This window comes from Nothoprocta perdicaria, unplaced genomic scaffold (genome assembly GCF_003342845.1).
Source record: "Nothoprocta perdicaria isolate Ctin4 unplaced genomic scaffold, notPer1 scaffold_129, whole genome shotgun sequence".
NCBI lineage: Eukaryota > Metazoa > Chordata > Aves > Tinamiformes > Tinamidae > Nothoprocta > Nothoprocta perdicaria.
This window is the reverse complement of record NW_020454416.1, coordinates 1,225,789-1,251,722: the sequence shown is the minus strand read 5'-3', so window position 1 is coordinate 1,251,722 and position 25,934 is coordinate 1,225,789. Positions and strand designations below refer to the sequence as shown.

General features: G+C 48.3%; 1 protein-coding gene across 1 annotated transcript in view; it reads left to right on the top strand.

The window, feature by feature from the left end:
* TYRO3 (TYRO3 protein tyrosine kinase) overlaps positions 1-21,228 on the top strand; it is a 40,753-nt gene extending 19,525 nt beyond the window's left edge. Inside the window, exons 7-19 of the mRNA XM_026033441.1 lie at positions 135-312; positions 815-957; positions 2,209-2,353; positions 5,928-6,057; positions 6,769-6,869; positions 8,093-8,188; positions 10,365-10,445; positions 12,167-12,259; positions 13,007-13,128; positions 13,432-13,541; positions 14,548-14,707; positions 15,878-16,014; positions 18,812-21,228. Of these exons, the coding sequence (XP_025889226.1) occupies positions 135-312; positions 815-957; positions 2,209-2,353; positions 5,928-6,057; positions 6,769-6,869; positions 8,093-8,188; positions 10,365-10,445; positions 12,167-12,259; positions 13,007-13,128; positions 13,432-13,541; positions 14,548-14,707; positions 15,878-16,014; positions 18,812-19,187 (1,872 nt within the window). The 3' untranslated portion in view covers positions 19,188-21,228. The remainder of the gene's footprint in view (positions 1-134; positions 313-814; positions 958-2,208; positions 2,354-5,927; positions 6,058-6,768; positions 6,870-8,092; positions 8,189-10,364; positions 10,446-12,166; positions 12,260-13,006; positions 13,129-13,431; positions 13,542-14,547; positions 14,708-15,877; positions 16,015-18,811) is intronic.
* Positions 21,229-25,934: the final 4,706 nt, after the last annotated feature.

The window sequence follows — 25,934 nt, the reverse complement described above, 5'->3', positions numbered from 1 at the left end:
CCCTTTCCGGCATTTTCAACCCCAGCAGTGCCATATCTGTTTCTACATGTTCCTGACCTAAAAGTGAAATGATTACAGCGCTGTTATTCATATGGCTAGTGGTGACGGCCTGTTTCTCTCTATTCCTGGCCCAGGTGGCAGAATCGCCGGAAGGCCGGGAGGTGTCCACGGAGGTAGCCCCGGTGCCCCCCTTTGCCTCCAGCGTGCAAGGCCTGAAGCACTCGACCAACTACAGCGTCCGTGTGCGCTGCAGCAACGAGATGGGCAGCTCCCCTTTCACGGAGCGCGTCTACTTCCAGACTCTGGAGCTCGGTAAGCACACAGCAGGCGAGCAGGAAGGCAGCTCTAAAGCTGGGTCAAAAGCATCATGGTTTTTAATTCCTGAGGTATCTCAACAGACATCTGGGAATTGTCCCAAGAATGAATCAAACCTGTTTTGCTCTGTTTTCTGCCTTAACCTTTAGTAAAATAAAAAAATAACTTGCAGTTAGTTAAATGTAGTAAACAGCATGATGTGCAAGACAGAAGTTGTTCCAGCCACAGGGCTTGTGTGCACTGTGCATATGTCCCATTGGGTCACTGAGGTCCTTGGAGTCTGGGAATGACATAACGGTGAAAAAGGAGGTGTTGGTTTAATCTTCTCCACTTGAATCAAAAAATGGTGATCAGTGACTTGCTGTTGTTTTCTCCTCTCATACTCTCTCCTCTGGCTGATCTCAGGAGAGAAAGTCGAGTTGTCTTTTCGGTGATTTTCAGTGTTGACAGTACCTTGCTTTGCTGCACTGAGGGATTATGTTTTGTCCTTTGTCTTCAGCTCCAAGCAGCACTCCACAAAATATCCATATTATCCAAATGGAGCCTGGTCTGATTTTGGAGTGGGAAGATGTGGCTCCAGACATGCTGACAGAAAATGTCCTGGGATACAGGCTGGAGTGGATTCAGGATAATGTAACTCAGGTAACAGATTCTGAGGGGAGTTGAGCCACTAAATGCAGTTGAGAATGTAAAGGTTAAATGTTAGGTATTAGGTCCCTTAGCACCCACAGAGGCCTAGGTGAGGTTCCTGACATTGCTTTCCTGTAAATGTGGCTTCTGATGCTTGGACTCGATTCCATATTCCTCATCCATGTCAAATCTTTTCCTTCAATGTTTGTCTGCAGACAGGTCAGTTCCCAGCTGCTCCTATACAAGGACAGCAGAGGGAGAATTCAGCTCGTTCTATCTCTTTCAAGTTCTGTCCCAAGAGCCGCAGACAGAGTGGCAGGATCTCTGCTACCTTTTTCCTTTGACTTGAGCTTATGTTTTCAAATCCTAGCAGCACAGGTGTTTTTAACAAGTGTATGAGTTATACTATAAATGACCATAAAATGTTGTGGATTCCTTGATTTCATTTACACTATGGAAGGAGCTTAAAGGGACTCTGTCAGGGAAGAAGGCCTTTCATTTGATCATCGATACTGACCTTTCACAAGTATCTGCCTTTGAAGTTCACAGCATAAGTTCTTATGGTTTCTCCCTTCTTAGATTTCACTAGTGTTTATTAATGATGAAGTAGCCTGTAATAACAGATAGCTAGAGGGAAAGGGACTTCCTTTCTTACACGACTCGTTTCATACTAGGTCAGCCTCACTGAGTCAACTTCTATTGTAAATTTCTATTGAATGAAAGTGCAGCAGTGACAACCAAATCTTCATGTGTTTATTGGAAATGATGTGCATCTAGAAGATCCCCAGAATTATTGCAAACATGTTGGCTTTGTCCTGCTATATGAAAGCTGACTATAAATTTCAGCAGCAGTTTGGGATTTGGTCAGCAAGTTGAAACAATCTCCTCCTTCAGATTAAAAGTGTCAGATGCTTTGCAGTATGTTAGAACATTGTTGTATTTAAAACAGAAGAAGAAATGTTGTGTTTTAACAGGAGGAAAAAAAACACATTACTATAGCAACTTTGTTGGAAGGATCTCAAAGCAGGAAGGCATTAAACCTCATATTTCACTATGCCCTGAGAAACTATTAGCAATCTTAGAGGAGAGAAACCCAAGATGACAGCCCAAGTTAATGGCAAAGCTGAGGTTGAAATGCAAGAATCAAAACTCCAAACCTGTTTTTTAGCACTATGAAAGGCACAGTCCTGGTTTGTTTTAAAACTAGATTCTATACTAGATGCTTCTTAAGACAATTTATCGGTTGTTGCTGTTTGCTTTCAGGGGGAGATGATCGTGCAGGAGACAAAAGCTAATCTCACCATGTGGAATCCTCTCAAAGACCTGATCATCAGGGTGTGTGTGCTGAACTCTGCAGGTTGTGGGCCCTGGAGTGAGTTCTTCCTGCTCGAAGCCCAGGAGGTCATGGGTGAGTCTCCACTGCCTGCCCAGCACCTTGGGCAAGAAAAACAGAAGTAGGTGGGGCTGCTGTGTTTCTCTATGACTGTGTATAATCAGGTGGAGTGGAAGTTAAATAACATTTAAAAAGCTAGTTTAAGCAAAACAACAGCTATTGTTGTGTCTAATGCAAGTTCCCCTCTTTGGTTTAATTAGAGGTCATTCCTGAGCCTTATTTAAGCCATCACCATTGATACTGTTTTTGCAATGTTTTTACTAAAGTGCTGTTTTTTTAAATTAAAACAGTGTAGTTGTTTCAGTAGAAAACTGCTAATTGACTGCTAACTAACTGGTTGGGTAAGTTTGAAATAATGGTTCAGAAGCTATAATGTACAATTCGAACCATTCAGAAGGGTATGTTTTGGGGGAGAACAACAGTAGAGAGCAGTCCTGGCAGTGAAAGGGCAGTTAGGTCCAAGTGTGTAGATGCACTTGCCCCTAGGATCTCACAGGAGAGGCGAGATAGGAGTCTGTTTAAAGAGAAGAGCAGGACCATGTATGTGAAATGACTGGAAGGCAGAGAAGAAGAAAACTGAAAAAAAAAACTGAGAGGAAGTTCAGAAACAAAATACAGACCAGAGATGAGAAGACCAGTGAGGTGTAAGTCCTGAGGTTGTGCCCCCAGCCTCTGTGATGGGACAAGAGGCATTTGCTGCTCTCTGGTGCTCATCCATCTGCTGTTGCTTTCCTGCTCCCTGACATGTCCCCTGGAGAATCATGTTTACATTGATTCCTCCTGACCCTTCTGTGATTGTTCGTGCCAAGCGGGGCCTGGGCTGGCATTCCCAGGCCAGCAGAAGGTGGGGGAGAGGGGCCCAGGATGCAGCCCTAACTGCAGCTGGGTCTGATGAGTGTGCTTCCCAGAAAGGCCCTTTGGCTGCCTGATGAAGTCACCAGTGGTGGTGATGTGGGAGCTCTCAGTCACTGTGGAATCAAAATCCCCAGCTGGTTCAAAGCAGAGTAAAGTGATATAAAGATGGAGCGGACTCTACTAGAGAAGGTAGAGATGTTTCTCCTGCCTTTTGCATAGATGTTATCCGTGACACCCAAAATCAGAAGAAAAGTACCTGGAAGGACTAGAAAAACCCTCCGGAAAATGGTCAACACTGGCAAGAAGTTTCAGGGAATGTATAGGCCTTATGTTTGATGGCCAACTGGAATAAGGCAATCCTGAAAGCACAAAATGTTTGCTTTTATTTACAACCTACTTCAGAAAAGTAGCATCAGGAGTGACGCTTGTTTTGGCCAAACACTGACTGGAAGCACATACATTTGTTCACAAGCATAACAGCCTGGAAATAAAGGTTCACTGTGGAAAAGATGACAGGCCTTAAACGGCAGAGCTGCAGAAAGACTGCGGCTTTGTTTCAGGCCTGGTAAAAAATATAAGTTGCTTCCTTTCCTAAAATAGTAGGCTGGCACTGGTTGCTTTGTGAGAAATGCCAGGAGTGGCTTCTGACCAGCTCCCAGTGCAGCAGTAAGGATGACTAAGCCTGTATAAACTTTAAGTCTTATTTGTCATCACAGCAAGCTAGCAGGAGCTCCACCCTGCGTATGCAGAGATCTTGGGTGCTATTACAAAGATTATTTTCACATTTTCAGAAGCAAGTGCTTTCATTTCTGGGAGATCTGAATAGTCTATTTTTTTTCATCTGTAATTTTTGTGATCATATGCAGGAGAGGACCCTGAATGTTTTTTGTACACCTTGCAATAAAAGAACCACTGTAGAAATAAAAAGGGTTCTTTCATCATCAAAGTGCTCCTAAATACACTCTTTTAAGCTCATCTAATTTTGAAGTTCTGCCTTGTCTGCTTTGTGCAGTCTTAAGGTGTACATTGTTGAAGGGAGGCACAAGAGATGGGAGAAAGACAGAGCTGGGGAAGGAATCTCAGTCCTTCCTCGGGCTGCAGCCGCCCTTCCTGGTTTGGGGAAGGTGTGGGAAGCAGTGAGCTGCCAGGCAGAGGGAGAGAAGTGGGAGATTTCAGCCTTCTGCCCTGCTTCTGACGTGCCTGTTAGAAACCGTGGGCGGCATTACTTGGGCTCCTGCTTCCCAGCACTTTACGGAGAGGGAGAATTGTTTTGTTTTTCATCCATCCTCCATTTGCAGGGCACCCGCTGCCACCCCACCCCCCAAAAGTGACCTAAATCCCTGCTATCTCACCAGGCCAGCTAGCTGAGACTTGGAAAACAGTCTGAAAGAGGTTTGTCTCACCGCAGGGGGGAGGGAAGCTTATCATTAACTATCAGAGAGGACCTTTTAGAACGGTTAACTATTTGTCTCCTGATTGTCTGGCAGAAACAGTCCAAGTCAGCTGGGGAATTGCAGAGAGGATTGGAGTGATCGTATTTTGGTTGCACTCTATTTCTGATCCATCTGTGTCCTCCCTTGCAGTCTCAAAGGCCAGGTCAAAAGGCAAAATAAAAAGTGTACAGGGCCTGTAAAACCTGGGTGGGAAGAGATAAGGCTGCTGGTGAGTGGGTGCTACTGCTCTGATAGCTTTTTGCAAGAGAAGTACTATTTTGCTTCCTCGGTCAACTCCAGTGTTTATGTTCGGACTCTTATGCTTTACCTAGACTTATCTATTCCTTAAATATTTGAATGATAGGGTTTGAAAATGCAACTGGTAGTCAAGCCTTAAAAGCCCTTTGCCAGTCAGAGTTTTTTCAGCAAGACTGACTCCTTTTTGCCCAATGTATGTTTAGCATACATCAAAGTAGAAGCTTCTCCAAATATTGGTTGAAGGTGACCGAGCAAGTGCCAAGGTGAAGGAAATACTTTCGGACCTGTTACCTCCAAATTGTTTAAGAAGAAAGAATAGGTATGAGGGCTATCCTAAATTTTAATAAATCCATTCAATTGACATTTAATCTTTAGCAATTGTATTTGGAGAAGTCATGTCTCAGGGATTTGGATTAGTTTATCTATTGTTTACCAAGCATAGATAACATTTATTTCTTCAGAAACACGTTGCTGTAATATCTTGCTTCCCTGGTGGCTTATTCAGGTAGGTCCTGCAACTTGGAGAACCTACAGCCTACACCAAATTCCCCAGGGTGCCTCTCTTTGTGGAAGAGATGAGAGGGGGAAATGTAATTATTTCAAGAAACTGCTATCAGGAGCTATTGTCTTGCGAAGTGTTATCTGGGTGGAAGTTGCAGCTCCTGCACCTGGAGACTCCCATCTGCCCCAGATAGGGTGGAATGAAACCTCCCTGCGAAATGCACCATTTCTGTCCTGAGACTCCACCTGAAAGTGCTCTAGATGATGATCTCATGTAAAGCAGTATAATCTGGAGCAGCAGCTTTTTAAGGTGCTCAAAACTGAGTCTGGTTTCTCATGGCCGGATCTGCTTTGTCTTTGCCCTGTTAAACAGGGAGTTCTTTGCTGGTTGCCTGAGTAGCTGTTTGTGCCAGTGACCCACTCCTCACACCAGCTACAGCAGGATGCCTTTTCTGTTGAAAGTGAAAGAGAGACATCCCAGTAGAGTCTATTTATCATTGACAATCTGCTACTTCCTGACTGGTGTTTTCTTCTCCATCTAGGTGGCCAGAGACAACCTCCTTATGGGACATCCTGGGTTCCTGTGGCACTGGGCATTCTCACAGCTCTGGTCACAGCTGTTGCCCTGGCTCTTATTCTTCTTCGAAAGAGAAGAAAGGAAACTCGGTTTGGGTAAGGAGAGATTCTCCAAGAAGCAGTTAGAGAGTTTGTCACTTTCTCCTCCAATGTGGTTTCTGGTTCGCTATTTTTTCAGGAAATGTTTTGGATTAAGTTTCTTGTCCGTTCTTTGTATAGCTCTTCACGTATGTGGGGGTGACTCTGAATTAAAGTCTGCTAGGAAAGTGCCCTAGCTTTCCTTACAACTGACAAGACCAAAAAGCAGTAGAAGAATTGTCACCTTAATGACTGGGCTTTGTTAGAACACTAAAATAGAGCTAGCATCAATACAACTGTTTAAGTACTTAGTGCTGCTGCACGTGTAATTTAATGGAAAAAAGAAGACCTGCAAATGTATCTTGCCTTATTTTCCGTGCTCTGTGGGTTGGATTCCTTATCCCGTGCTGCTTTTCAATCCAGCAGCACTTGTAACTTGCCCAACGGCCCAGAATCTTTTGGACCCAGGGAGGGCCCCCTCTTCCCTCACCTCTGAAGCCTAGTTGTGGGTTGCTCTCTGCTGCCAGCAAGGCCCCCCTTCTTTCCAGACTCTCACTGAGCTCCTCTCGCAGTTGCTCTGTTTATGCAGCACTTGCAACCTGTACCTTCTCTCAGGTACTCCCAGAGGAGTCCTTTAATCACAGCCTTCCCCCTGAGGGATCCCACCCCATCCAGAATGTCCCAGCATGGCCCACGTCCTCATGGCCCCATGTCTTTTTTACCTTCCAGCCATGCCTTCGGCAGTGTGGTTGGGCGAGGGGATCCGGCCGTCCATTTCAGAGCTGCCAGGTCTTTCAACAGGGAGGGCCCAGAGCTCATTGAAGCGACATGTGAGTAAAATGGCTCGAGTTGTTCTGCCTGAGAAGCCAGGTTATGCGTGTACTGTGCTGTGTCTCTTGTTCTGCCTAGAACTCATATTTTAGATAAACAACATAGGATTAATTTACAGTAAGATTCAGGCACTCTGTTGCTGGGTGGTAGGGGATTCTTCTACAAGTTTTCATAGCTCGTGTGCACTAACTCCTTCTGTTATCTAGCCCTGGGAGGTGACCCGGGCTGATCTGCCCCATGGATGGAGGATCCATCTGGGATAGGCTGGATCCATCACAGCCTAGATTGACGCCATCGTGTTGCATTTGAGCTGTGGTTGACAGAGGTGAAAGGCCGGAATAGTCGTTGCCCTACCAGATGCACAGCACTGTTTGATTTGCCATTTACAGCTACTGTCATAGTATATTTTAGCATAAAGCAGGAATCTAGCACTCTCCTGTCCCAGTGTCACACTACTGGGACTCTTTAGAGATTAATGCAATGTAATAGTGAAATGAATGTGGTTTAATATTATTAACATGTGTTAATAATAAACTCAAGTGTAATATAAACTCAAGTCTGCTGAACAGTGCTGCAAGTGTGAACCAAATGATCAGTCCCGGGAGGCTGAGGATTGGTGGCTTCTCAGACTGTTGAGAGTTGCTCTTCTACCTCGTGCTCGGTGAGGGCGTGATGCTCCATAGTACTGCTGCATGGTGGGCTAGGGTGACGTTCCCGCTGACTTCGATTTCGTTCTCCTGGATTTAGAGATCTCTGCACTGATCTAGTGACTGTGCAGTCACCTGGGTACTCCTTTGACAGCTACTGTGAGACTCGTACTGTACTTAAAATAATCTGGGGGCCGGTCACTGAAAACTGGTATGGCGCCCTCAACTTAAATGAAGCTGTATGAGCCTGTGTCCGTTAGAGTTACTTTCAGCAGCCTGTATCCCAGTTGCTCATGGTGTGGTTAAGGCTGGTATTATGGCAGTATCTCCCTTGCAGTGTTGTTGGTACTGAAAAAGACATTTTCTTGTGATTGAAAGCTACTGGCTTCTTATTTGTGGTGAGACCAGAGGACATGGAGGGAGCTCTGCCTCTTTCCTGTTTTCCTATGTGCTTTAGAGGACTAGGACTGGAGATGAATATTAGGGAGAAGGACAAACAAGAAGCTTTTGATGTTATCATAGAACATTTAATTGTTCCCTATTTGACCTTTTTTTTTTTTTCTTTTTTTCTCCAGTGGAAAGTGTGGGGATCAGTGATGAGCTGAAGACAAAACTCAAAGATGTCCTGATCCAGGAACAGCAGTTCACCTTAGGAAGGATGTTAGGCAAGGGTAAGAACCAAAACCTGAACAAAACTTTACATTAAAAGTCCTTGTTCTGTTAGAGCTGCTGAGTAGGGCAAAGCATTCTCAGAAATTTTTCTTTCCTCCTGCTTGTGGATGGCGGTTGAAATGGTATTTTTCTGTCTGTCGGGATAAAACAGTTCAAAGGTTTCACATAACTAAGAGGATATTGGCTAAGCCGTACCTATAATGTGGCTCTACAGAGTCATGAGCTGTAGTTGTACGCTCAGCTTTCCAAAGTGCTGTTGCTTCGCTGGTATGTGAATTTCTTTCAGAACTTTAAACAAAGGAATTCCTTCCATTTGCACGAGCAGACATTGAAGTGGCCTGAGACAATGCAGAGACAGAGATGATCTACCACAAAAACGCCAAGCCCTCAAAATGTGCTGATAATAATTTCAGATATTCTGAACATCTGGGATGATCTTGGCTCCAGGATTTTATTTTGGGCTGATAAAAAGGCACATTTAGAACAGGCACAGAATTTTTCTGGCATTTGTCCTCATTAATTCAGGCCCTTAGGTGCTCTTCCTGAAGTAGCTGGATTTCCTGCACAGGTGCCTCTAACATTTCTCTGGGCAGAGTAAAGTTGGATTAACTTTAGCTAAAAGGTTGGTGCAGATACTCTAGAAAAATGAGGATTTGAATTTGGATTTTCCAGAGTGCGGACTAATGTACTAATTTGTTGAATCATCTTTCCCTATTTCTCAAGCTGTAGGCAGTCTCTAGGAACAAATATGAAGGCTTTTAAGCCTTCATATATCTAAGAGAAGAGCATAAGCCTTCTATATCTAAGAGAAGAACGTAAGTCATGGGTCATAAGCCAAAGGGAGCTGCAGTGCTTGGCTTCCTTGTTCACAGCAATACTTGTTTTAGTGCAGTTCTCTGGCACTGCTCCCCTGGGAACATTCTTCCGTCCAGCCCTCCCAGAACAAGAGTGTTCCTGAAAGCTTCTTCCGCAGCAGGAAGGTGACCTTCCTGCAGGAGAGGTTTCAGAGCGCTTAGCAATGCTAAGTAATTAAACAGTGTCATCTCTTGGCCAGTGTCTGGGATCCTGCTCTGGCCATTTTGGGCTGGTGCTATGGCTCGCAAGGCAATGAATGGAAACAGGCAGTAAGGACGTGTTGCAGGATGGCTGTGGAGGGAGGATGTTGGCTGGCAGGGTCTGCTCTGTGCTGTCAGGTCCCTGCTCTCAACCCTGTGATCAGGGCTCTGGTTAGAAGAGGGCACATCTATATTACCTTGGGCTCAGAATGCTTATGGTTATTGCAGAATAAGCTGCAATTTGCTGCTTATTCCATGCTGCAGCAAAAGACACTGGTGAAGATATAATGCTTTTGAGGTAGGTGTTGTGAGTGCTGTGTTTTGCTTCTTTCTCTCCAGTACCATAGTTGCCCTAATGCATTTTGAATGGAGTAAGCAGTTACAAAACTAGAATAAAACTAACACAAAGAGGGTGTTATACTGTGGCATGAGGCCATATCAGGCTAAAATAATTTGAACAGAATTTGGTGTGTTGCACTGTGCCTCGTCTCCCTTAGAGACCATAGGGGGTAAACACTTGCTCCAATGAATTATCCTACCACTCGTAGGCAGCTAAGCGTTTTGTCTGTAGTCTGGTCAGCAGTGAGTCGTGGAACTTATTCCTTGAACTTGGAGAGGTAAGGCCAGGTTGCATCTCCATGGATTGAATCCTGGCAGCAGTACTGGGCTGTCAGCTCTGACAGCTGCCAGGAGCATCAAGTGCTGAGAACTTCCTCAGCCAACATAGTCACTCACTGCTCTGTCCAGCAGACCCCTTTTGGACCAGGGCTCCACTCAACTGTATTAGTGTAGCCTTATCACAGTACAGCTTCCTCAGGAACATCTGCCTGGGATCTCAGCTCCTGCCCTACCTCTGCATCTCCAGCTGGCAGAGGATTGCTTCCCCTCCTGCTTGTTTTCCTTTGCCTTCTGGAATGCCAGCACAGCGGCCTGTCTGCTGGTTTTCCTCCCTCCTCTAGGCACTTGCTGGCTGGAGCTGCAGAATGAAAAATGGAGCTGGAAACTGCATTTCTTGTGGTTGTTTAGCTTCTTTCTCAGTGACCCCTGTAGCGAACCTGCTGTGAATCATACTTCTTCACTAGAAACCCTTCCCTCACTGCCTACTGTGATCATTTCACAGGGGAATTTGGGTCAGTTCGAGAGGCGTTGCTGAAGCTGGATGATGGCTCTTTCCAGAAAGTGGCAGTGAAGATGCTGAAAGGTAAGTGGGAGCAGGGCTACCTGAAGTACATACGAGGAAAGAGCTTGCAGAGATTAAACACTATTATTGTCCTATTCTCTAGCAGACATCCCCAAGTGTTGCTCCTTACTCTTTTCTATGCTTCCTACCCAGCTGCTTCATATTTTCTATCCCATTCCTTTCACATAATGTTTTAGTCATGTGAGCTTTTCTGGGGGAATCAATTCCAGCTTGGTTGGACTACCTACCACATGGGGAGTGTAACCAAAAGCAAGTTAAAGCCACAGCTGCTCCTGTGCACAGAGGATCTTAGTTACTTAATTCAACATAACACTACATTCCTACACTGTAGGCAGTTCAGTCAGATCTCGTTGTCACTAGTAATTCAGCAATGAGGAACCATTTTCTTTCAAGCAGATACCCTAAAATAAACAGAAGAGCGTTTGGGCTGAATGCATCTGTAAACAGACTTGTATCAATTAGGTGTAGGTGACAAAGCAGCCTAACTCCCATCTGGTTTGTCACTTGGTGAGTGTGCCTAACAAAGACAAGCAACATGCTCATTAGAGAGAAGTCTATAGCAGGAAGAAGAGTTGACAGGCAGGTGTAAGTCAAAACAAATATATGCTTGTGTACATATATATACCTACATGTATGTGTATAACAAATATGTTAACCTATGTTACTTTGCCTGTGTTGCCACAGAACCAAAACTATGGTTGACGTAAAGCAGAGTCACCTTTGCTTATGTCTACAGCTGACTCTAGCTCCCACAGAATAAACTAAATAAACTAATACCACATTATCATAAGTTGCATTATTTTCTCCAGTTTCATGGTAATTCTGATCAGTTTGCAAGTCCCTTTGCGATAGTCAAACTGCTTACCTTCAGGTATTGAACTTGGGAACTCTGTATTGCCCTCCAGAGGTATCTCCCTCTCTCCATTGACTGTAAAGAAGTGATTTTCCTTTCATATTCTGAGTCATACTCAAATTACCTGCCTAAAGCAGCTAAAGTGAATATTTGCCTGTAAGTCTGAGTCTGATTTTGCAGCAGGACTGAGGGACTCCTGCTGAATTCAGCAGCAGGAGGGGAAGTAGCCCCCTTGGGTAATTCCAGATTATATTGATATGCTTCCATAAATCTAGACTAATAGTAGTAAGAAATAATGTACTCCAGAGTTATGCTGGTTTATGTTACTGCTGAATTATCTCCAAGCTGTCCAGAACTGTCCAGAGTTAAGATTCCTTGCACATAAGAAGAATCATGCGTGCTTGGAGATGTAAAAGCTGTGCTCTTTCATGCTATCATGGGCATAGATTAATTGGGCTCTACCATGTCAGCCTGGGCTTCCAGGCCATCCACTCAGTTCTCACATTTTTTTAAATTTTGGCTTCTTTCCTCCACCATTATTATTTAGCTTCCCGCAACTAATAAATTCTTCTATCTTTAACCCACACAATTTCCATGGCTTCAAAGGGAAGTTGTTGCTGAGAAAAGAGCTTCTAACTAGCAGGTCTTTATTTATTTGTTTTCCTGCCAAGAATCACTTCACCAGATGTCTCTGGTGCATATTTACTGCTGCTGATCCCAGGGCAAAGCATCAGGCTCTGTTCTAAGCTGGCTGATCTAGCTGTAGTTCTGAAAGGATGTGCTGTGCCTCACAGAACAAACTTGTGATAATGATAATCTGTAGTGCCCCTGGGAGCCCCTGACCAAGGTTCCTGTCGCTTCTTTCCAGCGGATATCTTCACCTCCACTGACATCGAGGAGTTTCTGCGAGAGGCTGCCTGCATGAAGGAGTTTGACCACCCACATGTGACTAAACTGATCGGTGAGTGAGCAGTGCTGCTCCTTGGAGCCTAAAAGCACCTCCCGTGCTGGAGGATCCCCATGTGCTCACAGGCACTGCTGGCCAACAACCAGCAGTGCTAATGCAGTCACCCTTGGTGCTGCAGGGAGCAGCTGCTTAGCAAGCTGGAGTCCTGGTTATCAGTGTTGCTGCTGCTAGGCCTGGAGGAAGTTGGAGTGTGTGTGAGTGCTCACAGCATGTACAGGTGCTCCTCATACACCTGGGAGCAACCTCCCTCCCTGCTTAGGCTGTTTTGGGGGTTCTTGCAATTGCTATGTTAGACTATCTGAGAGGTGTCTGAACTAGTGTGAGATGTGGAGAGATGGGTGGATGAAAACTAAGGGGTCAGGAGATTTGCTTGTTTTGAAATATTGAATAAGAAGCAATGCCTCCTTGGGGGACACTGTGAAACCTGGACAATCCCCAGAACATGCAGGTTGCTGTGCTGAGCCAGTCTGGTCTGGAGTGATCCTGGAAACACTTCTAGGCAGTCCCGTAAGAAGCTGAGAGGTACCGAGCGCTTAGTGTTTGTTGTGAGCACTAAGCTGGGTTGAAGGTATCTCAATACCTCCTGGCATGAATCCGTGCAAAGGGGCTTGGAGCATGGAATCTACCATCCAAAACGGCATGATTTCCTCTAAGTTCTCAAGAGAAAAGTACAACAGTCTGAAATTCCCTGTGGGACTGATCTGTTTGCTAAAAGCCCTTTGTTCCGTGTGTTCTCATTAGGAGTCAGTCTACGAAGTCGTCCGAAGGGTCGGCTCCCGATTCCCATGGTGATCCTGCCTTTTATGAAGCATGGAGACCTTCATGCTTTTCTGCTGATGTCACGAATTGGGGAAAACCCTTTTGTAAGTCTTCCTTACTGTAGAGTTCCCTCTGGGAGGCTGTAGATGTTCAGATATGATACTCAGATCAGTTCAGGATTGGTCTCCCAAAGCTTTTGGGTATTGACCAGACTGACAGCAATGAAGTTGGGGTTGGCTTATGATGTTGAAGTGACTGAATTGAATTCTGCATGCCTTGAGAACCATTTCCTCCCTTCCATCCCCTCTCTGTATCACCTTGTATCACCCGCTCAGTGAGCTTGCAGTGAATATTGCATTTTTGAGGTGTTTTTTCAGGAGCAGAATTGAAACTGTTATTTCTTTCAGAACTTGCCTGTTCAGACACTCCTCAAGTTCATGATTGACATTGCCAGTGGGATGGAGTATCTGAGCTCCAAAAACTTCATACACAGGGACCTTGCAGCTCGGAACTGCATGTGAGTGAACTGTGGGCTTTTGGAGAAAAGAGACTGGAGTGGCTGGGAGAGACATCAGAAGCCTTTTCAGGACAGAAGTGGGGAGGGATCCTGTTCCAGGATGTCAGCCCTTGCATCTAAATGACAGTAGGCAGAGAGGAGCCATGGCCAGGCAGGGCAAGGACAGAAATTCCTAAACTTCAGCTGAGCTTCCAAATCACCCCTATTTATAGGGGACTATTCCACCACTGATTGGTGCATGTGCCCGCAGTCTCCATTGCAATACATTTCTGTAATTAGTCACTCTGGGTGTCCTCAGGGGCTATTTGGTCCATATCTAAAGGTAGCCAACAGGAGAGAGTAGATTTGGACTGTGACAGGCATAAGGAACTTTCAGAATAGCCTGGAATTCATATTTGTAATTTCTAGTGTGAATTTTGAGAACTTGATTATCCCAGTGTAAGAAATAGAGTTTCATATAGAGTTTCCCAGAAAGCAGGTGAACAATAGCTGATGGGAAGAGTGTCTCTGAAATAATTTCACGGTTAGTACATTGTATGATCCTGCACTGCTGCTCCTGTCCTCAAATTGTCTCGCCAGCTTTGAAGAGAAGATCCCTTTTTATCCTTTTTTTCCCCTCTGTGCTGCTTTCTTGAGGGTGGAGTAAGGAGTAGCCCATTATAGCAGATAGAGCTCAGCCTCAAGAAAACCACAACCACCAGTAAAATGTGGAATGAGGCGTGTTTCCAAGGGCATTTAAGTATCCAGATGTGCAGACAGGAACCTGATAGTCCTAGTGGAAAAGGAGTGGTTAGCTTGCTTTGGCACTTAAGGGAAACCCAGACTGATTTCCTGTTTTTAATTGTTTTAAAAATAGGCAGACTTTCTTTAGAGGAAGCTGTGTGCCTCTGCCATTACATGTCCTTTCGAGGAACGCAGGAGGCCCTTTGGAGAGCGAGGGCTGTGAAGTCTGCTCTCTTCAGCTGGCCAGTAAGTGCTTTTCTGAGTCACCAAAACTGTCCCGTAGGTTGGATGAGAACATGAACGTGAGCGTTGCAGACTTCGGGCTTTCTAAGAAAATCTACAGTGGAGATTACTACCGTCAGGGCTGTGCTTCCAAACTGCCAGTGAAGTGGCTTGCCTTGGAAAGCCTCGCTGATAATCTGTACACTACCCATAGTGATGTGGTAAGTTTTGCTGTAGTACATTTGGGATCTGATGGTATTCCTGCAAAAGTGAAGGAATCCTTTCTTCACCAATCCTTGAGTGGGAAAAGGCCCTGCTGATGGGAAAGGGTGTTTGCCTGGTACCTGCTGTATGAGGCCACCTCTGCCATGGTTGCTGTCAGAACTCAGGACCAAAAATATATGTGCGTTGTTTATGTATAGTGGAAGATGGGAACCTCTTTCCTCTGTTCCCCTTGTCCTTCAGTCCTTCATTTCTTGGTTCTTATTCCTAATCATCTCTTTCTGCTCTTTCGTTTTTCCACCTCCTTTTCTTCTCTTTGTGCAATCTCTTCTTACTCTTTTTCTTTTCTCTTCTCCTACACTTTGAATGTGACCTGCTCATGTACAAGCGTAGCATTCCATCCTACAGAGAGGGCATTGATGGAGCTTCTTACACTCCCAAGTATATCAGAGCTTAGATATTCCTCCCTGTAACATTTCCCTTGGGGAGAGAGAGTAAAGCCATCACCTGAAATTAGATTTTTCTCATTTCATCCTTTTATTTATTTATTTTTTCCCCCCTTCCTTCCGACACCTTCCTGTACCTTCCTGTTAGTTTTGTCCATCATTGCTTTGTACTTGCCTTATGGGTCATCCATGCCAGCCTCTCTGAGGAGACAGCCAGGAGGGCCTTGTATCTCGGCGGCAGTGTCACCCAGCAATGAGCATAGCCCCCATAGGTGGTGTTTAGTGATTGGTGAGCACAGACTCTGCACAGGGTTTTGTCTAGGAGAACCTTTATTTTTATTTTACTTGTTTAGTTCTTTTTTTTCCTCCACCTAACAAACATTGCAGTTTGTATCTGATGTGCAGGTGTCAGTTGCAGCACAGATTAAAAATGAACATGAGCCAAAGGTGATTACTTCCCTTGCTCATTGGCTAAACGTGACTGTCATTTGTGCTGCCTGCGCACTAACAGAATCTGGCTCAGAGAATTAAGCAACTGCTCTATGAGCCTTCACAGAGGCTGAATCTTCACAGAGCTGAAAATCACAAAACTGATGCTAGCTACCTACAAAAACTGTACACGGGCGATGCTTGGCAGGGCTTTGCGGGTGGGAGGCAGCGGTAACTTGGGCGCAAGCAGGGAGCTGGGTGCTCACTAGCTCTGTTTGCTCTCTCGCTCTTCAGTGGGCGTTCGGGGTGACCATGTGGGAGATCGTGACCCGTGGGCAGACCCCTTACGCTGGCATTGAGAACGCAGAAATCTACAACTACCTCATCAGCGGGAACAGGCTGAAGCAGCCACCGGAGTGCCTGGAGGATGTGTGAGTACTTCCTCTTTGCTGGCATCTGATTCCTTGAGAAGTTTGGCTTGTTGGAAGGGAACAGGAGCTGCTGGCTGGGACTCTGAGGTGAATCTGTCCACTTCCCAGTACACAGAGGTGTTCACCAGAAAGTCACTGGGTTAGCTACCAAATATTCTGTGCTGGCAGAGCTCCCTCGAACCTGTGGACGCTACATGAGCAGCTAACTTGGCTCAAGAGCATGAAGAGTATCCGCTTTAGAGGCTCTTGGCTTCATAGAAACTATAACTGCACTTCCAGAATCTCGCTGCTTCCTGTCTCTCTCAGGCCAGCATCTAAGAAAAGAGATGAGTTTCATGGCATATCCCAAAGGCTGAATGGGCAAAAACATCTATGAAACAATGAGGAAAGTAAATGGCAGAGCTGGGGCTGGCACGTGTCTTCTAGAGCTAGGTGGAAACCAAGACAACCTTTGGATATTGGTTTCAGTGGCTTTCAGACGTGCAGGAAGGTCTCGGACAGCCACCTGGGGAGCTGGTAGCCACCAGCTGCAGCCTCTGTGGCCTCTGAATAGCCAGGCCCACCCTCCTGCCAACCTGCGGCCTAAGGCCTGCGCTCTTTGCCGGTAGGTTATGTGAAAGGTCTGCTCAGGAGCCGCTGCGCCAGGGTTTGTGGCTGAAACAAGGCTGCTGGAGCACATCCGTAGGGTTGAAAGAGATGCCTGAACAGTATTGGCTGCCTTTACACTGGCTTTAGAGGCTTTTTCAAGCTATTTCTTGTTTATAAAAGGGATACATAGAAGCCACCTTTATTCCTGCTATGATGGTGGAATATTTTATGTGGTTTCCCTTTGCCAGCTTTGTTTTTCATGTGCGGGGAAAAAATCTGTATTCCTGTTATTAAAGTTTTATGCTTTTGTCTTCTCAGCAGTTCATTTTACCTATTCCTGCATTTGAATGAAAATATTGATATACCACTGCTTAAATCCCCTAAGTCTGCTCTCAGCTACTGTGAGCAGCTTTGGCTCAAAGCTGTGGAGCTTTATGGCTACAGGATGTTACAGATGACAAAAGCATAGACGAGACTCAAAACTACCAGGCATTTGAGAAAAATAGGGGGGGGGAGGGGGAAAAGCCCCCAGTCTGCGTTTCAAGAGCCCTTAAACTGCTAACGGTCGATGTGTGTGCCAGGAGCAGCTCCCTGTGCATCCCCTCCATCTTACAGGCCTTCTTCAAGCTTCTGCTCCGGCCCTGTCAAAGGCGGGATATTGGGGCAGAGGGGCTTTGGGGCTGACTCACTGCAGCCACTGCCAGTTCTGTGCCTTTCCCCTCAGCACCACTTCTGTTGTTTGCAGCTCTTTAAAGAGCTTATTTACTTTGGTCTTGTAGAGTAGGAAGTTCATATTTTAGATGGAGTATTATGAGTTATTTCTACCACTTTTGAGAGTTGTAGATCAGCATTAAGACGAGTGAAACACTAAAGGTTTCTGTAAAACTAACATGAGGTCAAACCTAGGGTCATAAAGCTGATATCAGGCAAGGGACATAAAAGTAAAACCCATCACGAAATGCCTTTTTTTTTTCCCCTGCAAAGGCCATATCAGATTTTTTTCATTTACAAGCCTAACTGAGGCTCGTTTGTCTGCAGAGCTTCTCGGTGCCAGGGCTGCGAGCTGGTGCTTTGTCCCTGTTCCCTCGGAACTGGCAACAATGAAGAACTAGGGAAGCAGCTGCCAGTTCTGCGGCTGGAGCCTGGGGAGGACAACAGGCCTGGCCGGGCTCCAGCAGGATGAGCCCGGGGGAGGCCCATGGGTGCGGGTGGCAATGGAGGAGCGGGGCTTGTAGCACCCTGCCTGGCTGCGTGCGCTGCCAAGCGGGGACGGCTCCTCACGCTGCCCCAGAACGGCAGTGATAGTGGCTTCCAGGTGGTGTTTCCCTCGGGAGGGAGGCTGCCCTCGCAGCAAGGCGGCGCATCCGCAGGCACAGGGCCCTTCGGGTGCCTCTCGTGCAGCAGCGTGTTTGCTGTCGCCTCCGCTGCGGCCCTTTGCACTTATTTGTTGTCCTTCTTCCCGGTCACGCTGGCGCTCTGTCATCCCACAACAGTGGCACTGCACCTGGAGCCCTGAGTCAACACGTTCTGAGAAGGAAGGTTCTAGAAATACCTTGCACCTCCTACACCTGGGTCTCTGCAGTGTTTGCCGTGACAGCATCACCCGCAGCAGCGGTTATCAACTGGGACTTTTCTCGTGAATAAATTCAAAAGCTATTAGTAGCTCGTGATAGAGCCACAGTGCTATTCAAGCTCTCCACAGGCAAGGGAAGAAGGCTTTTCCAAAAAGTTCAGCATCCTTTGACAGGATATTTTGAGAATGCTGCTGAAAATGAATAAGAACAAGGAATGAGATGCACAGTAACAGCCTCTGTGCTGTCTCCTGTGCCAGCTCAGAGCCGGCAAGTTTTTGGGGAAAACAACTGTGCTTTTCAATTCTCGCTGCAAAAATCTTGCACATCTCCAAGTGACTGCAATACATCAGCAATGTATGCAGTCCAGTTTTAAAAAAAAAAAGTGCTGCAAATTCCTAGCAAATATACATGCCAAAACTAGGATTTTTGCCAGCATCCATTTTCTATGCTCAACCATTCTCTGCCCTTAGGGAAGAAAGGGTAAGAGCCTGTTCACCCAAAGTGTGAGTCTCCCTGCACATAGGGATTTTGGTGGTCCTCACTTCCTGACGCCACTGAAGGCACCAGGTGCACGGGCACAGTGTCGTAGCGGCAGGATGGAGGCCTCACTCGATGCTCTTGTCTCTCTGTTGCAGCTATGATCTCATGTGCAGATGTTGGCATCCTGAGCCCAAGCTACGCCCAAGCTTCGGGGTGCTCCGTTACCAGCTGGAAATGATTCGGGGGAGGATGTCCACGCTCTCTTCCAGCCAAGATCCTCTCTACGTCAACATCGGGAGGGACAAAGAGGACGCTGCGAGCGAGCCGGCCCTGCACGCCTCCTTTGGGGACGTGCACAGCGAGGAGAGCGTGGCCGGGGCAGCAGCCGCTGTCACCAGTGACTATCGCTACATCATGAGCCCCCTGTGCCTTGGAGAGGACGCAGAGGGGGAGAGGCATCCAGACGTGGCCGAAGGGGAGGACAAAAGCCTTCTGTATGAGCTGGAGACAGAAGGGGAGAAAAGCTGCTAGTGTGTACATAACTGTGTGCCGCTGCTTCCCGGGCCGGGCTGTGCGCAGCCACGGTGCTGCCGCGGCCGAGCAGCACAGGGTGCCCGGCGGCCCCTGCGGCTGTCACTGCATGGGCTGCAGAGGCGGCGGCCGGGGGAGACCTCGGCCCTCCGGCCCCTCGGATGTGCGGGACGAGGGTGTTGGGGCTCCAGGGTGGCTCTGCTCCTCCAAGAGGAGCGGGACGCTGAGGCGGGAGGTGGGAGCCTCTGCCCTGCTCCTTCTCACCCGCCGAGGCAGAGCCGACGGCGCCAGCTCCTCTGTCAGTGCTCGCGCTTGTGTAGATGTTGTCGTCGACTCCGGCTGTGGAACCTCGGGCCTGGTACCTCTGAAATCCCAGTGGGTATTTACAGTGTCGTTCAGGACAACAGGGCGAGATCCCCCTCGTGTTCAGTCAGCAGTACTGCCTAGAAAGGCTGCCTACCTCAGTGGTTCTCAAACTGCCCTCTGCGGAGCTGCTTCTGTCCAGCAGTGATGTCAACATCTGGCATTTTTCATGCAGTGACACTTGCTTCCTCGGGCCAGGGCTCTGTTTAGAGCTTCCGATGCTTTGGGGAGCATTGAAATCAGAAACAAGGAAAATCCAGCATTCCTCTTCAAGCCTTGTACTTTTATGTATTTTTCTTAATCTTCTGTTTGATGCCAATTCAGGCCTCACCAGACTTGCAGCTGGCATTAGAAAGTGTGAAGGGAGACGGAGCAGCTGGCCGGGATGAGGACCAGATCCATCCTCAAAGGGATCATGAAGAAGCCGCATGGAGGGCACCTCCAGGAGAGGAAGCAGACAGCATGGTCGCAGAACAGCAACCTGCAGCCTTGCATCAGGTTCCGTGAGAGCAGGATTCAGCATTTGCTTAAAATAGGATGACTTTCATCTTTCCCTTCAGTTGTCCTATTACTTTTGCAGATAACCAAGTGCTGTAGCTGCTGTAGGGAAGGGGTGAAATCAGTCTGGAGAAGGTGCGTGCGCTGGGGGAAGGGGTCTCATTGGAAGAACTCTTTGGAAAGAGAGGGTCCTCGCTAAGAAAAAGCTTGAGAACCACTGGCCATCCTATTAGGGAGGCCTTCAGGCACGCTGTAAAATCCACATCAGATCATAGGCTAGTATCACTGCAGCCTTACATGCAGGGCAAAATTAGTGTTTTTGCTCTTTGGGTTTTGTTTTCCAATCAGCATGTCTGACTCACTATAACTGCAAGCGCTTGTGTGTTTTTTAATAATTTAATATTTTAATGTAAATCAGCATTTGTTTTGTGCAGTGGTTCTCGGCACTTGCAAGTAAGTGCGGCTACATCTTACTCTATCTATTTATCCTAAATACTTGCTCGATCTTAATTTGTTTCATTTCCAGAGCCCTGAAAACTCAGCGGTATCCCATGATTTAAAATACCACATGGCTCTGCTTTAGAAGCAAATACCATAAATGTCATAATTTGCTGAGTTGTCCAAGGTGGGACCAGTATGTTAAAGTAGATTGCAGACTTGGTATCAGAACTCTCCATCCTTCAATGCCCAATATTTGGTTATTGTTGGTGCGGGGGCTAACTGCAAAATTCAGGTCTGGTTTCAGCCCCTGTTGTGAACACTTCCTAGGGAAGGGAAATTTCAGCCTGGGGTTTGGGCATGGGTCCTTTCTATAATGTTTCCTCTTAAATGATGTCCTACAGACATCTGCAGACGTTCAGTACAGTTTCTCAGTCACGTATACAAACTGCACCATCTTATAGCCCAGGCAGTACAGGGTTTATCTGTTTGTGTAGCTGGGCTGCTGTGAGTGCAGGTGAGAAGATAACACCTAGCAGAGTACGACAAACCCCGTGCACATGTTTGCAGGTTTGTGCTCCCTGCAGCTGCCTGGGATGTGCAGATGTACATACAGACTAACTTTGGGAAGCATGGCATTAGTTTTTATGCATTTTTTTAATAATAAAACATGTACTGTGTCTGAGTAGCAGCTCTTTATCTGTGACAGAGTTTGTAGTGATGTTCTGGAAGGATTTTTTTCTCTTTCTGGGCTAATTACTAAAATTGGTTGGTCTCGGCGTGTGAATCTCTGCTCCTTTCTCTCTTTCTCACGCGCCATGAAGCTACTTGGGGGAGGCAGAGGACATTCCTGGCCTTGCCTGGGGGTAGGTTGTGTGGATAGCGGTCCCTGTGAGACGGAGCCACAGTTCTGGCAGGCTGCTGCTCTCCCAAACACATCCTCGTCTGAGGCAGCGATGGAAGCCTCCCCTGGCTCCCTGCTGCAGCCCCTGTACACGCATCCCCTCGCCAGCCCCGCTGCCTGCCGCGGAGGGCCTTGGAGGCAGTGCCCTGTATTCAGCGCTGAGTCAAATGTTCCAACCGAAACATAACAGAGCTCTGCAAAGAGAAGGTGAAAGGCGCCGCAGCAGCCTGCACGCCCTCTGCCTACTGCCTCCCGCAGCGAGGAAGAGCCGGGGGGAAGCGATGGGAGTGATAGGAAGCGGTGGGAGCATCGCCCCGCTCGGCACCGCGGGACAGGATGAGCGGCACTCTTGGTGCTGAGGCTGCCTCTCCTGGTCGTTACAAGGGGCCAGGCCCCACGCTCTCTCTTGGATCGTGTTCCAAGGCTGATTTAATCCTGGCACGTGCCAGCCTGGCCAGAGCAGGCACGAGTGAGGCTGCACTGTGGGCGGGAGAAGCAGCCCCCAAAGAAGAGCTAGTGAGAAAAGAGGGAGGAGGGAAGGCAGTTTTAAAATGGACACAGATGGACTGAGCTGCACAGGCAGCAAAGGAGGGAGGCGCGGAGCAGAAACAGGGTCTTTGGATGCAGAGAGAAACCCTTGTCCCAGCTTGGCCGGGATAGGACTGTGCGGCAGCGCAGGCGCCCCAGCCCTCCGTTCACCTGTGCTTGGACGGGCGTCTTGTAGCCTTTGCTTGGTAAAGAGACACCCTTAAGTCAAATGCAATTAATGTGGAATAAAAGTTTGAGTTCAGCTGAGCAAAGAAAGGAACAATATTTGCACAAACACGTTTTCCTGATTTACATTCCATTTCTTCTGGCACTCTACATTTTTCTCTGCTGCTCAGAGAGCTGCCAGCTTTTGCAAATTCACATTTTTTTTTCCTTTTTTTTTTTTACCAGGAGTTTCTCTTGAGGCTATTCGGTGATACTTCCCAGGGACCCACATACAAAGCCCTAATTTCATACTGATTTGTTATTTAATACCCATTTTATGTTGCAGTTAAAATAGAAAATTGTTCTTTGAACCCTTGGAACTAAGCCTGGTGTTTCATGGACTTGCGTCCCACTGCTGAGTGCAAGTCCTGGGTGAAGTTTTTCTCTAGTTGAGTCACTTTTAAGAGCTTTCCCTTCTATGGATTCCTTCCCTGGTACTCAGCAAGGAGTGAGCAAAGGCTGTGGCCTGTCTGCGGTGAAGGCAGCCACGTGGTGTCAACAGCGTTTTTCACACAGTGCCTATTTTTAGAAAACTTGCAGGAACTTCATTATCCTACAGGCCTCTATCAAATTGGATTGAAATTAGCCAATGGATTCAGAAGTTATTAGGGCCAGCACATGCAGGTTGAGATCAGAAGGCCTCGTTACCATAGGAAACAATTATTTGTCCATTGGTTTTTGCTGCTCTCGGGCTGAGATTTTTGGTTGCGTTTGCCCTTTCGTGTAACAGGAGCTTGGCGTCAGTGTGAATCAGCCCTCCGCGACCGCGCTGGGCTCTGGTGGCAAAGCGGGATGAGGCAGCCCCACATTACTCATTTCTCCGTGGATCCTCGAGCTTGAGCCTACCAAGGCAGCTCACTTCCCAGCCCCACAACGCTGAGGAGACCTAAAACCTTCTGGTCTTCTTAGGCCGCCGCCGCCGTGGGGAGCTGGGTGCTTTGGGGCGAGGGCCGCGCGCCGCTGGGCTGCCGGCCGCGGCTGCCGGGGCCCGGAGAGCTGCTCCCCGACTGCTGTTTCCTCCAGCTTCTGTTCGCCAGCTTAAAACAGATTGGAAAGAAACGGTTGACCTCGGGAAATGGGTTGCGCTCGTTAATTTAAGCTTTGATGAGTTCAGTAGGGATTTAATGAGGCCGGAATAGGTTCCAGAAAAGCCCTTAAAGGAACTGAGTGGTACCAGCCTGCTGTGTGAGGGAACAGGAATTCGTGACAAGGAAAGAGGCTTTGCAAGCGTAAAAAGAAATCCAGTTGGAAATATAATACATTGCATACATGCTGAGGAACACGCAGACCTGGCAAACCCTGGAAGCCGAGCGGAACCGCGGGGCGCTGGAGAGAGCTGCCCCTGCGCTCTGCAACACGACCGTCGGTGCAGGCGGCTCCGCAGGCGCCGCGTCCCCAGTTAGTGTGCAGGGCAGCGGCGCTGGCGGCCGCCCCGCCTTTGCGGCAGCCGCTCCTGCTCCTGGGATGCCCGTATTGCCTGGAGCTGGGAGCGCCTTGGTCACCCTCTGCTGCCTCTCCTTGTTCTCTTACACTTAAAGGAGCTAAAAATAACAAGGGCCCAACGGCTCCGTGGTGAAAATCAGCAGGGCTTCTCTGCCATCGAGGAGGCTCAGGTCTGCATGAGAACGTGGACACAGGCCTGGAGGTCGTGCAGGGACCCGGCCTGAGCTCGAGGATGGAGCGTCTCCCACCGTCACACAGCAGGGCTCTGACACAGGCCCTAGGCCACGGACAAGTCCTGGCCGTCACTGCGCCATACACAGTGACCTGCGTTCACTGGGCGGTTTCCATCCGTAACCATCTCCCGAGCATTTGCTCGCTCCCCTCCGCGGGCGCTTGGGCTCCTGGCGATGCCGGCCCGGCGGAGATCGGCTCAGGCGCAGGCACAAGCGGCGCTCGGCAGCGGCCGAGACCCACACGCGTTCCCGCCCGCGCCGCCGGGGCCTCCTGCCGCGCGGCGGCCGCTGCCTCCTCGCTGCGTCCTGCGCTCCGGTTCCCTGGCGCTGCTCTGCCAGGCCCTCCGGAAGCCGATGCGCTGGCTCGCACCTGAGGCAGGATTTGGCTTGAAATGTTTTCCCTGCTTTCCAGCCGTTGATGAAATCCCTCTGGGCCACCGGTTAAAACCCCCAGGGCTGTCACCCTCACTGCGGGCCAGCTTTTTCTGCAGGCACGATTAGGCAAAATCCCAGCTGAGAAGGGCTGAACCTGCTTAAACCAGGGAATTACGTGGGCTGATGTTTCTCCTTTCTCTCTCACTACACTCAGGGAAACCCTCCCTGGCTGCTCTGTGGAGAGCATCATGGAGCCCCCTGTCTTCAGGCCGTGTCCGGAGCCGCGTGGCTGGGATGCAGACGGCTCCTCCTGCCCGTGCACCGGCTGCCGGAGTTCCCGCGTCGCGCCGTGTCATTCCAGCACGGTGCTGAGCAGCAGCGGCTCCGCGCCCGCCGAGCGGGTGATGCCATCGCCGTGAGCCTGGCGTGTCCTGCTCTGCAGCCTGCCTGCCCCGAGACCCATTTTCACAGGCATCAGGAGTCCGTGACTGTAGAATCTGCTCTTGGCTCTGTTCCAAGAAGGCTCTAAACTTTCATTAGAAAAATTAATGCATTTTTTTTTTTCCTCAGTAAACAGCCTACAGATGATCTGAGCAGGAATGTCCCTGACAGTAAGCTGTGCAAATAAAGAAAAAAAAATGTTCGTAGCTCAACGTTAAGGAGAACATGGATAAAATCCTGAAGACAAGACTTGCTATAGGCTTCCCAGGCACTAGCAGGGTGAGGTGTAACCTTTCTTCCCCCTGCCTGCCTTGTCCTGGAGCCGCTGGAGGCCACGTGCTGCCCTGCCCTGAGCGAATGCGGTGGAAGGGCCGGAGCTCCCTGCTCCCCGGCACGAGGGTTGGCCCTCAGCTCTCTTCCTACTCGAGCCTCTGCTTGCAGAGAGGATGCTGGAAACAGCAGCTGAACGTGCGGAGCAAACCCCTGTGTGAGTACACAGAGAAGCCCTAGGCAAGCGGGAGGCTGCCAAGGTTTCACTCGGAGGATGTTTGGGATTAAATTCCATTTTGGTAACCCAGGGTTGGCCACAGAGGGCCAGGCCAGGGAGCAGGGGCTGAGGGAGCAGGACAGGAGCTGGGAAAGCTCAGAGGGGGTGACAAGCGGTGACAGCCCATCCAGGACATCCTCTCCTCGGCAGCGTAACATTTCTGTCTCCTCTCATACAGGAGAAATGGGAGAAGCTCTAGGGACGAGGCTGAAGGCAGATTTGTGCCGTGGATTTCCGTGGATTCCCGCTTATCCCTGAAAGCTAGTCTGTGAGCTCAGGTGGTGGGTTGCTCCGTGAGACCGCAGTGCAAGGATGCAGAGCTGCCTTGTGCACGCGCCAGCTCCCGGGCTGCGCCGCGTTTGTTGGCTGTTTGCTTCCTCGGTTGTTTCAGCAGTTTTGTGTTGTGGTTGTGTTGTTTATCGAGAGCATCTCTGGAGAGCTTGTTTCATGTAATACCTTGGGTTCTTTTTTTGATGGTTGCACTGTCTCTGCCATAACATAATTTGGTGCCTGATGGCCCGTCACACCATCCACAGCAATCTAGAGCTGTGGCCTGTGAAGGGYCCTCTAGGACTCTAGAGGCCATAGGGCAAAATAGGCAAACTTCTGAGAGCCCGCACAGTCAGGCTGCAGCTGTCCCGTCAAGGAGGAGAGGCACATTGGGAGCCCCGCTCAAATGCCTCTACATAAACGCACGTAGCATGGGCAATAAACAAGAGGAGCTGGAGATGCATGTGCGGCTACAGGGCCAT